General features: G+C 35.9%; 1 protein-coding gene across 2 annotated transcripts in view; it reads left to right on the top strand.

Moving 5' to 3' along the window:
* DNTT (DNA nucleotidylexotransferase) overlaps positions 1 to 14,203 on the top strand; it is a 96,451-nt gene that overhangs the window by 15,659 nt on the left and 66,589 nt on the right. For both annotated transcript variants that reach the window (XM_030029775.1, XM_030029774.1), the window contains 4 exons: positions 6,264 to 6,434; positions 7,697 to 7,768; positions 10,808 to 10,931; positions 12,275 to 12,407. In XM_030029775.1, the coding sequence (XP_029885635.1) occupies positions 6,264 to 6,434; positions 7,697 to 7,768; positions 10,808 to 10,931; positions 12,275 to 12,407 (500 nt within the window). The remainder of the gene's footprint in view (positions 1 to 6,263; positions 6,435 to 7,696; positions 7,769 to 10,807; positions 10,932 to 12,274; positions 12,408 to 14,203) is intronic.

Here is a 14,203-nt window from a genome sequence, read left to right as displayed (position 1 = left end):
TTTGGTCTAAGGAGCAAATATCTCTTCTCACTTTTAAGGTAAGTGGGAGGGTGCTCCCTAAAATACAGACAGAATATAAATACACCTGCACTTTTTGGCAACCCAAATTTGTATGTATACATCAAGTCTATGCTGCTTTCTTTCACCACGTTAATATGTGTAATATACATTTAGCATTTTATGTTTCTTATTACACTGTGTGATTTTATCTAGGGCAGTGTTATGTGGTTGACACTCTCACCACATTTTTGCGCTCTGTCAGCAAATCTTTTCTCGAAATTGTCTTGTTTTCTTTCACATTATGTGGAAAAATATGGAAAGTTCTCAAGAGTACCACTCTTCTGTTGTAAGAAATGAACCTGTTATTATTGGTTAATATGAGGAGCAGCTGGAGCTAACATATTTATTTTTAATAACAGTGTGTATACAAGGACCCTGAGATCTTGCACATTACTATTATTCTCATTCTTTCAGCTCCTTTGTTTCTCCAGCTGATGTAAGCTGATGTGATCAAATCTTTGGACCTGGACATGTATTGGGCTTTTCAGTTCAGATACCAAAAAAAAAAAAAAAAAAAAAAAATCAGACTGAACAAAAATGGATCATTTTATTTATTTGGAAATCACTTTAGTCAACACTATAGGTTGGCTCAAATTGCTTAATTCTCCTTGAAATAAGCACCTAAAAGTGTTTATTTTCTCTCTCTGTGTATACAAAAGGCATCCACATGCCCTATGTCTCTTCCCATTGACACATGAAATTAGGATTTACACTGGGGAAAGTGAGAAGAAAATTATTTGAATGAATAGTTTGCTCTAAATCTCTTTAAAATCACTTTGGTCAGTTCTGAATGAATGCCAAACACTGGCAACAGCAACGTGATGAGAACTAGGACCCACCCTTTGGATTTATGACTTACTAAATAATTTTCAAGTAGAAAACAGTGATTGAGAGGAAAAGCAATTTAACTCAAATTGCTCTTCTGAGTGTAATAGTCCTTCAAGCAGGTATCATGTAGGATTTTGTTGTTGTTGTTGTTTAGCACACTTAGCTATTTAGCTCTTTGGTGGATTAAGTTCACCTGTACAACGGTTTGTTATTTTTTTTATTTGTGCTGCAGTAGCATTTGCAGGCTCAAGTAAGATAGAGGCCTTTTTTATAAGAGATGCTGTACAAACACATTGTAAAAGACAATTCAAGCCCTGGAGAGTTCATAGCCCTAATAGACAAGCAAAGGAAAGATAGCAAGGGAAACAATGGCAGAGAGGTATGAAGCAGCTTTCCAAGGTCACACAGCAGAGGAGCAGTGGGTATAGGCATGGGAATAACACAAGTGCTCTGTCCATGAAGCTGTAATGCTTTTTTTACAAAACAGATTAGATTTAAAATATGTTCTTGGTAGTATAATATTGGTGATATCTGTTCTCGCAGAGTCTTAAGCTGGAGGAAAAGACTATTTTGCAAGTAACAATGGAACTGCTCTGATAATCTTGTTGAAACAAGCAGGACAGTATGAAGCATAGCATGGGACTGTTAGCTTCTTTTGCTTTCCTGAATGTGAGTGGACTCATACTCTGGTATTCGTGCTGAACATATCGGGTTAGCTGTTCAGCAGGCATAAACCAGCATAGCATTATTGATTATTATTTTTTTCCAAGAATCGTTCTCATATATTAGTTGAGAATCTTGCTCTTTGTGTTGATTTCAGTGTTGTGATTTTAGCATTTATAATATTTTAGTGTGCATTTTTACATGTGCAAGATGCTTACTGGTAGCTTTGCTTTGTTAATGATATTTAATATCTGGCATAAGACCTAGTAAGATAAATAAGCTTCAAAATTCCTGTCAGTACATCCATCCTCTTCCTTATTTCTAACATAATTCAACAAACTCTTTGTGTACTTTTGTATCTGACCCATTGGGATCTGGAAGTCCATTCCATGCCCAATTTTTTCCAAAGCCCAAGTCTTGCCAACATACATTCCACAGTTTCGGACACAGATGGAAAATTTGCAGTAACTGAAGAACTGAAATGTAGCCCAGCTATCTTTCACATTTAATTAGAGCAGCCCCTGCAGAGTATGCCGGAGATTATGAAAATCCCACGTGTTGGAAATCTCTAGAAATTTAGTTTCCTATTAAACTAGTACCTTTTAAATGGGCAATCTGAGTATTGATCTGATTGATAAAAAGATGGTGAGGTGCTTAGTAAGAAATACAGAGGTTTAGAATAAATCAGGGGTCAGTAACTTTCCTTTCTATATCGCCGTAAGTAGATTTCACTAGAGATCTAATAGACTGCAAGCCTTTTCTCAGCTAATATAGGAGTTTCATGTGCTTTTCCCTTCTGGAATATTGTTTAATATGGACTATAATATTCAATAGGGAGCAACTCCACTTGGAGAGCAGTTGCTTTCTTTTTTTAAAGCAGAAAGATTTTATCAAAAAGAATGTCAAAAGCAGTTTTATGTAAAAAGACAGTTCTGTAATTAATTGCAGCATTTGCAGGCAATGTTTTGTACAGGGAATAATGAATATTCAATACTATTTAATTGTTTATTTAAAACAGCTTAATGAGCTTCACAAAGGCAGGAAAACATTGAAAAATGCCAACTAGAATGATGAAAATGCTTTGATTATATTTTCTTACTGACTGTCAGCAGCCTCTGAGTAAAATGCTACATGTGATTGTTTTTTCTCAGTAATGGTGGTGACACAGCTTTTCTGAAAACTGCCCTCCTGCTACTAGGAAGGGGCTAATACCTCTCTAAAACAGCAGTGGTGCTGGTATATGCAGACACATTTATCATGATGGCTGATTATTCAGTGTAGAATATATCTATTTAAATGTGCATGTGAGAGGCTGCCTGTTGGGAGTGAGAAAAAACATCCCTAGACTTTGAGCTTCCTAATCAAGAAGATGACTTTGCCAGTCTGTCATTACTACACACAGCTGAGTAGATACTTATGAGAACTGTTTTCTGTCTATGTATTTGTCTGTATAGACTATGTTATCAAGAAGGTAACAACTATATCTTTTTGGTTCTGTTCCCTGATTAATTCTCCTAGTGTTGACTGGAGTAAGAAATTTCTTGCCAAACACTGCTTTCTTGAGTATTCATGTGCATAGATTGTAAAGAGAGAAAAAGAAAGAAAAAGTAATCATAATTTTGTCACTGTAAACCTCAGTTAAATCAAGAATTAGCATCTTTTATTGCATAGAAGGAAAGAATCTTTGAGCTGATAAAGAATAAAAAGAATAAGAACTTGAGACAACATCCAAAAAAACCTCACAGCACAGGAAACACCTGACTCCTGTCACCCCACTGGTAAAAAAATATATATTCCCCATTTGCTTTGCAGTACTGTGTATGCTGTATTTGTTCTTCCATATGCAAAGTGGGATGAATCCATGCTGCTTGTGACCTCAAATTGGTAGTTTCCCTTTTTTTTTGCATTAGTTTTCTTTCTAAATGGGAACTATAATGTGCACCTGTCTTTAACCAGAAAGTATGTAATTAAATACAACATAATCTGTCAAGCAAATAAAGATCTTAAATGTGGAAAAAAAGAAAAAAGAATAGCAGTTGAACAAATCCAACAATTAGCCACTGCAAGAGCTTTAAAGACAGCTGTAAGGAAGCTAAGTTTTTGTGCACTATTTTTGTAATAGAACTCCCCCCCCCCCCCCCCCTTAAAGGAGTGTTTTCCACCCTCCCTTTGATTCCTTATACCCAAGGGCTAGCTGAATGTAAATACTGGTATAAACTTCCAGATCAAGCATCTTGCTAAACGGCTCTCTATCTCAAGAGGTCTTTCATGAAATGTTATGAAAATGGAATTGCACAGCGCTTACTAATCAGGGTAGCTGATAAATAAATATGCAGCTAAGGGGAGGATTCTTTCAGTGAGATGGACAACAGGTGACTGATCCTTACAGAGATCAAGGAGTGAAGTTATACTGGTGATACAGAACAAAGCAAATTCTCTATAGCAAGCCCTAATTAATTATTTTTATATACTTTAACATGGTAGCACAGAAAAAAAAAAGGAAAGTGAAGTGGGTTTGTTCAGCTAAGGTGCCTACTGTCAAACCAATTAAGATCTCATATTTTTGATTCATTAAGAGGAAAGTTTTGCAAATCCTAGGGTCAGTAGAGAACATTTTCTTGCAGATTGTGGTTTAAACCTTCATTTTGCTTCAATGAGACTATAATGATTATAATCTGAGCGACACGACATATCAGATGGTCTGTTTTTCTAGAACTGACCAAACAATAAAATGTAATATGTAAGTAATCTACGTTCATTTGTGAGAAGCACATTTAATTTTAAGAAGTTGTTCTATTTTAATGATCTAAATGATTGTACCTCAAGTAAAATCTTTTTGTTGTTGTTGTTTAAATCAGGCTGTATTCCTTCAGTGCAGGGTGACAGATGCTGTTCTCAATTCCACAGATGTAATAAGGGGACTACTTCACTGGATTTGCTGTCATGTCATTTAGTGGGCCTGCAATTGACTCCAGTTCACCTGGAGATGTTACTCATGTAGCATTTAGGATGTGCAAGGCCTGCTGTTTTTTACTTGGCTTTATTTTCCAATATAAAGCACATTAATGCTAAAATAAAAACCAAAGCAAAATCTAAATTATTTTTTAAACTATATAATAATACATTTAATTACAAATTAAATGAAATATGAGCCTAAATATGAACAGTGATCCCATAAACACTGAGGGCAGGAAAAAGCTGTTCAATCTCATTCCTTCCTACTATCCACTGCAGTCATTGTTCTAGTAAGCCATTTGCTGTCAATATCTGTATCACAGGGCGTTACTCATCCTTATTCCAAAGCCATTTCTGAACAGACACTTGGACTACTGCTCAGTGAAGAGATAATTGCAGGCAGACGCACACTGACAGCAACTTCTTTCTTATTTTGTAATGCCTCGTGGGGCAAAGAAGAAACAGGAGCAAGTTGGAAAAGAGGAAGGATATGCAGCAACGGATGTAGTGGGACATGTATCCCTTTCAAGGCCGGGATCTGTAAATTGCTCTTTAGAGACTTTACTAAACGGTAAGAAATGGGATCTCCAGGAGGAGTGCAGGACACAATGCAGTGCTGGAACTTTGCAAGGCTGGCTTGTTTATGGTCTGTACCTAGCCTACCCTGTGCCATTTGAATGGTGCACAAGATCATCCCTAACAGCCAGGTGTGGGATGCATTTTAGATAAATATTTTGAACAGTGAAAGTCTCTTCTGGAAATGGTACACTCTTAGGTGGTTTCTTCGGAGATGTTTAATTTTGCAGTCTTTTTTGAGGTTTTGTGCAAGGTTTCATTAAGAACTCAGATTTCCAGTTGCTGGTCAGCTGCAGGCCTTCTTAAGTTCTTGTCTTAGGTTATTCACAAACTTTTTTTGCAGCATTTGTTCTCTCCCAAAACATAGTGTTCCACAGTGGGAAACCAAAACCTGCTTCTTTTCTCTACCACTGTGTGATATGTTCCCTGCATTTAATTTCTAAAAATTGTTGCTATTAAGATATATATATATATATTTTTTTCATATTCTTGGAGGGAGGGAGACTCCAAAGCTGCATAAATCACATATGGATAGTTTACAAATAAATAAATAAATAAGTTGTACTGGCAATCTCTACGTAGTTTTGTATGCAATGTCAAATAAACCAAGCCATGGATAGCTGAAGAACCATAAAGAAAATGTTTTTCTCTTTGCATAGGTCATACATCTGAAAAAAGAGGAAAAAGTGAGTTTGTTCCTTAAATTCCTAAATGGAAGCATGGCTAAAAGTTCAAAAAGAAGGTGGTTTCCAGTATTGCCACAGACTCCTATTTGTTTGTGTCTGAAAATGAAGACATCATGTACTGACCTGCTGGATTACTTATGTTTGGACACAATTCTAAAAATTATGGTGCTCTTTCACATTGATTTATTAGATCTGCACAGAATATGGAAAGTCTATCTCACAGAAGATTTTAAAGTTTGGCTTTGTTACAGATCAGAATCTTTTCCCACATTTGCCTCTCAAATACCATTTTTATGATACCTGGAAAATTTCAAGTGGTTAGAAAATTATGCTGAATTTTTTTTAATGAACTCTATTTTTCACCTTAGGATAAAGAAATCATTCTTGAATTAGCATACAAAGTAACCCTTCTAAGGAGTATACTGAATAGTTTAAGCTTTTATTAACCTTTAACTTTTTTCTACACCTGCCCCCCCCCCCCCCCCCCCTCCCCAGGATGCCCTTGAGATAATGGCTGAAAATTATGAGTTCAAAGAAAATGAAATATTCTGCCTGGAATTCCTGAGAGCAGCTTCTGTGCTGAAATGTCTTCCATTTCCAGTAACCAGAATGAAAGATATACAAGGGTTGCCCTGCATGGGAGACCGAGTCAGAGATGTCATTGAGGTAACATACCTCTGAATTATCTGCCAATTGATTCTTTTACAGATCTACTTTCAGAGGTCACAGAGTGCAGCATTGATATCTGTGTGTATTTACATAACCTTCTGTATTTCCTGTAATAACATTATATTACCCTTGTTACTAAGAATGCAATGATTTCTGGAAACCTTTTGTAGTAACATAAGGTTCTGTCATGGACCCCCTGCCCTTAGGAATAAAAGTAACTAATGAATAAATACAAATTAGTAAGTAATACAATATCACCTTTGTATGTATGTTTTTAAAGGCTCACTCTGATTTGGATGTGACAGGTTAACTGTTAATAGTTTTCTTCATGTGACTTCTGCCCTTGGCAACATCAATTTGCTCACCTGAATGCTTTATTGGAAATACTATTTTTGCAAAACTGGTAAATATTTTAATACTTAATATTAAATCCTACCTTGCTATGAGTTATAGCAGAGCCTTTTATCTAGGTGATGGATGAACTTTACATTCTTACTGGAGCTTTGAGTATTCCCTGCATTTTTCTTTAATTCTTAGCCTTTTCAGGACCCCACATCTCAGGTGCTGTTACTCCAGCAGGCAGCTGAACAGGGGGTCTCAGCTGTCTGGAGAGGTCATTGCTGACTGCTGTGATTCACTCTGGCTCCTTGTTTGCCTCACTCCACCAGTTAAGAATGTAGCCCCTGAAGTGCTCTTTGTACCTACTACCTGGGGACTGGGAATTCAATTATGATGCCACAGAAAATAGGATGATTTGGGGGGTTTTATTGGTGGGGGTTTTTTTGTTTGTTAGTCTTTATCAGAAAGATGAAAGGAACTGTACACTCAAGAAAAAATATATCTGTTCTTATAATGTTCTTTTAAGAGAAGTAAACTCAACCAAATAATGAAATCTAATTTTCAGGACAACTCATTGATAGCTTATGATAAATAACTGCTTTCTGGCTGTGAATTTATGAGTAAATAAGTACTGTGAAATATATTCCATGGTCCCAGTTTCTACTTCATCCTTGAGTAAATTTATGAGTAAATAAGTACTGTAAAATTTATTCTGTGCTTCCAGTTTCTCCTTCATCCTTCAGTAATTATCTGTCTGAACAAGGACTGCAGAATTTGATCCTAATGCAATAAAACAATATGCTTGCTAAGGATGTTCTTCATGTTTTTACAGGTTGTTATGACTTTCTTTTAGATTAGTTTACTAAATCTTACCATAATCTTGATTTTTTTTTTTAAACTAACGTTTTTTCTTTGTTTAGGAGATTATTGAAGAAGGAGAGAGTTCTAGAGCTAAAGAAGTGTTAAATGATGAACGATACAAATCATTTAAGGTAAATCTTTTGAAGTTTGTTGCTGTTGTTTAAAATTGCATATATTTTCTTCTGTTTAGTAGAGCTTAGACATTACCACCAATTTTATTATAAAGAAACATCCAATGTCAAGTATAAAGAAAGAAAGATCTTGAATAAAGAGAAAGGGAGAGAAACTGATAGAGTAAGGAATAATGGTGAAATCAGTTACCTTTCTAATTAATGTGATGCATACACAGCTGCTCTTAAGCTTGAACAAAGCAATCTCTTTTTCCTGAAAACTAATGCAATGCATAGTCTTTGCTGTAAGTTTAACCTGATGTTGGGTTTATTTTTTCCTCAGTTGATTATTATTATAACACTACACCATCTTATTCTGGCATTAAGAGAATACCAGGTGAAGAAGATGACTCAGATCTATTTTAATTCTCTTTTGTGTGAGGCAGAAGGAAAAGGACTGGAGATACTTCTTTCTTAGGCAGATTGTAGGTTCAGTGTCACGGTCACACTTCATAGTTACAGGGAATCTAAAACACACAAATAATGCAGTTTGTATTTCTAAAGTTTTCAGTGAATTCTCCACTGGAAAAATATATACTGCACATTTTTTTTTAATTTTATCTACAGTTTTAATATCTAAAAATATCCTGTTTGTGCCTTCAGAAAAATTTAAATCAGAGTAAAAGGAATGGGACTGTTTAATTCTCCCCTGCGTTATTCACTTTTACATCAGCTATTGAAAGGCTCTTCCATTCTCTCTGACCCATAATACAAGTATGAAAGGATGTTCAGTGATAGGTTTTGATGCTACCTGTAGCAATACTCAGAGAAGAGGTGTAGATTCACATGTATAGCAGAATTCAGGAACCAGACCTGCTTATTAATGGTAATAAAGATTGAGGATCTGCCATTAAATTTTATGTTTCAGGATTTAAGAAAATTTCTTGGAGATCAGAATAAAACCTATCAGGGGACAGATTATCTCAAATATGCTTTATGTCTTGTTTCACATGCCAAATTACAGCAAACTTAAGTGGCTCTCTTGTTAGCTGAGTACAGTCTCAACATTTTGACTAAATTGCCTGTAGCCAGTTTTTTCCAACAATTTTTTAATGTGTTTCTAAGAAAGCTAAGTAGAATCCTATAATATTAGTGAATTTCTAAATTTTACTGTTTAGCATGGTTCTGGTAACGGCTACAAATCACTGATCATGACTTAAAAGATCACCTCTCATCCCAGGACCACAGTTATCAAACAACTGAAATAAATTATACAGTCTATGTTTGAGATGTAGGGTACATGAATGACATGGTCAGTTTGCCTCGTTATGGAAGTGGATGCTGCAAAGAACAAGTTCACAAAATTCACTTTCACCAACTGAAAAAGAGCAATGATTGCATACACAATTGAAGAAATGGGCTACCTGCTACTCACACTGCACTCTTGGCAGTGTCTCTAAATTGACATCTATAAATATATTGAATAATAATGGGTCTTAGTATGGAAAGAAAAAAATGTGGTTGTTTTTTACTAAAAATTTGAACAGTGGCATAGAATCCATTTTCTTTAGTTCTCCATCCCAATATTAATTAAGTCTCTTGGAATTGTTCTAAACCCAGTAATAGACCCTTTTGGAAATCTTTTAGTACTAGCAAAAACATTAAAAGATAACAATCTAAGTATTTAAAAAATCACATTCTTTCATAAACACCCGTGATTCAGACAAAGAATAGGTAATTTCGTCCATTATATACAAAATGTAGGGTAATTCCTATTTAATATTTAATTCCTATTTAATATTATCCAAGATTTTAATTTTTCTCTTTTCTTTATCTTAATTATTTCCAAGGAATTAATCTCTTTAGAAAAACACAAAATAAAGCTAGTATGGTTGGAATTCAGAGGTTGTAGATTCAATGGAAAACAGCAGTTATTCGTGTCTTACACAGCTACTCATTGAATTCTATGAAAGTACAAAGAAACTATTGAGACCTTCAGTATTGACAAACTGAACATAAAGAATGTGCTTTTGGGCAAGCATGAAAGTTTTCTCTCTTGCTTTTATGTCACTGTTTGTCTGAGATATTGATCCACTGAATAATGCTTGCAACTGTGACGTTTTTGCTTTACATCCTTTCTCGGGGAATAAGTTAGTGTGCAAAATTACTTTGGCATAAATGGAATATAACCCTAGTAAAACTTCAGAGACTGGTAGATTTGGCCTTCCCCCCCCCCCCCCCCCCCATTGGGCAAAATAGTGAAATCTGTGCTCCAAGTAAGACGTACAGGAATTTAGCTTGGCTCACGTGAGGACTGAAGAATTGTAAGACTGTTTATAATATGCAAGCAAACAAAAATTACCATTTGTACTTGAAATTGAATCCCATTTTGGAAAACAGTATTGGGCGTGACCTCCAAACGTACGTGTTTTATAGAATGCAGTATAAGAATAGATTAGTTGTCTTTACATACTTACCATCTGTTTCCATGCACCACTAAGACCCATTGCCCTCGGTGCAGAATTTCAAGGGTCACAGAGTTCTCACTGACTGACTTGGCAGTGCTGCAGCACCAACATCACGTGTACAGCTGGGAGCTGGTAGTGCATATAATACAAAATCATAATGTCGGTCAATGAGGAAGATGGTCTTGAGACATCTCTTACTCTGTGAAGTCAGTGTAAGGGAATCCAGCTACTTAACATTATTGTTTGCATTTCTATTAAGAAATGCAGTAAAAATAAAGATCACTATCCTTATTTCAAACCTTAGTTGAAAGTGTACATTTAGATAAATCATGTAAAGATGCTGGAGCTGCTACTGTGTTATTGTTTAGATTTCATTTTAATGAGAACTGTCCATGTATAAAAAACAATTGTCTGTTCAATGTAACTTTGCAAAGAAAGGAAGCTGAATCTGTATGTTTGTATTACAGTATCTTCAATATAAGATAAACTCTGCCCAGTGTTTCCTGTGAAACCTCGTTGTTACCTACTTATTGTTAATTCACTGCTCCTTTAGAAAACAACACTGAAATGTGTGTTCTTCCACTGACCTTAGCTGTTTACCTCAGTCTTTGGAGTGGGAGTGAAGACATCTGAGAAATGGTACAGAATGGGTTTACGAACTCTGGAAGAGGTAAAAGCTGACAAGACCCTGAAGCTGTCAAAAATGCAGAAAGCAGGTAAGGTGAAAGTCTCATAAAAACTTGTATCTCAGTGCTCTAAGAACTTGATAACAGAATCAGAGGAGGAGGCAAAGTTCACTTATACATCCATTTCTTGCTGCAGTGTCTTGTGAATATTAAATTATTAGGTTAAAATAATGTTTGGACTAACAGAGCTCCTACTTAAAAATGGTGTCATTCAAAACATATGAATATGCATCGTTTTTTAATTGCTTACACAGATACCCAATGAAATCTGCTCTTATACACAAAACTATTGATGGGTCATTATTGCACAGATCGTGAAAAAATTACAACATTAGGAAAGCCCAGAACTACTTTTTAGAGGAGACCTGTCTCCTTCAAGGCAGCCCCACTTCAGTGATAAATCTAGATTTGTAATAAAGTACTTGTAAAAGTACTTCCATAATCCTAGCACATCATAATTTTAAAGTGTTAAACATGGTCAAATGAATAATGTTGCTTCCCCATAGATTTGCGTGTGTGTGCATGCACATGCCGTGTCCCTAAATAAAGGAACTCATTTAAACAAAGGAATCGGTTACATTAAGAAAAGGAGATTATATAACAGGACATTAACATAATGTAACTTTATGTTTGCATTAAACCCATGTGTTTTACGTCACCTCAGTAACCCTTGGATCAGCTTGCCTGCATTCATGCTCCATTGTCCTTTTTTCTTTTACATATCATATCCAAATGTGAAGCAAGCTGCAGGACTGGGCTTTTTTGATACAAGCTCTGTGATCAGACATAAAGATAGCTGGAATATTTCACATACCTCTGAGCCCTGTACCTGGGCAGAATCCCATCATTTTGGGAAGAGCACCTTTTAAAGCAGTATGTCCCAAAATGCCATTGATGGGAGCTGGTAGAGAAGTCAGACTAATTTATAAATATTCAGGTTCTCAGCAAGTGGAGCAATTATCCTGAATGCTATGTTGTTATAAATTGAAACAGCAAATTATAATGACTAAAATATATATAAACTATAAGGACAAAGATGAGGGAAGGAAGAGGCTGTCTCTTGCCTGTGATCCCCCACACCCCAAGCAGGAAGCTGACTCCAGGAATGGCAGGGAGGAAGGAAAAGACTTCTGAACAGGCTGGATGTAAATATATTTGTTCCCACAACGTCCTGTAACAAACCTATAGTTTCAGGTTCAAGATCAAGCATTTCTTAATTCTTGCCATTAGATAAGGTTCCCTTGCCCATGCTATGAGTTGTGTGGTTTAACTTCTTGATGAGAGGAGGCTATTTCACATGGGGCTTACATAACAGTATGTAGATTTTGATAATTCCACAGAGTGATTGGCACTTTTTTGCCTTTGATTTCCAGGGTTTCTCTACTATGAGGACCTTGTTAGCTGTGTATCTAAGGCAGAAGCGGATGCAGTAAGCTTGATTGTCAAGAATACTGTGTGTACGTTTCTACCAGATGCTTTAGTTACCATAACTGGTGGTTTCAGGAGGTGAGTGAAAACAAATGAGGTCACGTGGTTGTTTTATTCTGGTACACACAGAATGATGTTTGTGTCTTGGAAAAATCAAAGAAGCTTACTGGGAAAGTATCAGAGGGTTTTTTTCAATCCCCCCCCCCGCCCCCCCCCCCCCCCAAACAGGAAAGCAATTCCCAGGTTCCCATGTTTTATTACTACAAATGGTTGGTTTGTCGGAACAAAATCTAAGAATAGCGTGCTGGAAAAATGATGTTTAGATCACGTACCATACTTGAGCATATTTTTTTTTCTCTTTTGGTGGCTCTGAATCCGAAGACTGAGACTATTGTAAGGCCATGTTGAAACAAAGATACGATAGCTTTAAGGCAATCTTGGTTTGGTTTTGTTTGGTTTTTTTTTTTTTTTTTGAAGAGAACTTGGTAATATGAGATTGAAAGGTGCTAAGGCAGAGTTTGTAGTGTTGCAAGTATACTTTGCAGTAAACACTGACTAAACTGAATATAAAGTACTGACTAAACTGAATATACACTAAGCTCTGTATAGCTAGGGTGATCTCAGAATTTCTTTCCTGGGTGATTTTTGTTCCTAAAGCTTTTGATCTTGGTTTGCAAAACCAAACCCAAAACTGTTGCTCAGGACATATACAATTCATTCTTTCAGCACTTATTTGAGAGCTTTCCTAAAGCCACACAGCAAAGTGTTGAGACTGGGAATAGTCTTCAGGAGTATCAGGTTCCTTGCTCTGTACTCAGTCCCCCGTTATGTCACTACTTGTAGTACATGTCATGCTCATAAACCTAAAAAACTTAGCACCTTAAATCTCTTGCTGCTGAATTTGTTACTGTGTAAAACTTTGACTATGTTTTTAACACAAAAATATCTTTCAAAAAATACTGAAAGTATTCTCTTAGAACTCAAGATACACAGTTCTATCACTCTCATGCAACTTAAAATGGTATGAAAGCAAAAAGACAGAAGTATGCTAATAATTAATTATCAGTTGTGTGATTTATTATTGTAAGCCTACATAGGCCTGCATAGACTCACTCTGGTGCTAAATTAAGACCTTACAGGATTTTTAATTGCTATATACATACACAGTGATTATGATGAATGTATTTTATCACCTTTGTGCTCCCTCATGATATTTGTAACTATTCCTTGTATATCCCATATTTATTGTAAGAATGTTTGCAGCCACCAGCTACATGATTTCTATAAAACAGCGTGGTGAATAAGAAGCATTAGGCTCAAGTATGAAGCCTGGCCAAAGGTATAAGAACAAGATAAAATTTTATATTCAGAACCTCAAGTGTCATTATTTTGTGAGTCCTTGTTTAAGAGGCATGTGATGGCAATCTCTTCCCACCGATGCAAATCAGTCAGGGACCTTGTGTTAGTAACTTGGATATAGCTGATTAACACATGTCTAGATGGGTCAGAGAGTTGCAGGGACAGAACTGTTATCACACTGAAAATTCCCAGTTTCTTCTGATATGATGTATTTGTGAGCTTTGTTGGCAGCATAGTTGTTTGCAAAGTTGGAATCTCACACATCAAATTTAAGCCTGTTTTGCTTATTATTTCAGGGTGATATGATAGCCATTCTCTTTTTAATTAAGAATAAGCTTTTGTATCTTTAAATGGGTGTGTCAAACCAGAAGAGAAATTATTTAAGTATTTAATGATGCCTTCAGTGAGTAATCCTGTATATTAATTATGTGCCTTTAAATATACAGAGCATATATTAAAAAACTAAGTTTCAAGATGTCAGTCCTAAATGATATTTTACCAGCCCATGGAAAACA

This window comes from Aquila chrysaetos, chromosome 11 (assembly GCF_900496995.4).
Source record: "Aquila chrysaetos chrysaetos chromosome 11, bAquChr1.4, whole genome shotgun sequence".
Taxonomy (NCBI): Eukaryota; Metazoa; Chordata; class Aves; order Accipitriformes; family Accipitridae; genus Aquila; species Aquila chrysaetos.
Note: the sequence above shows the minus strand (reverse complement) of the source record. Positions and strands in the feature narration are given on the sequence as shown.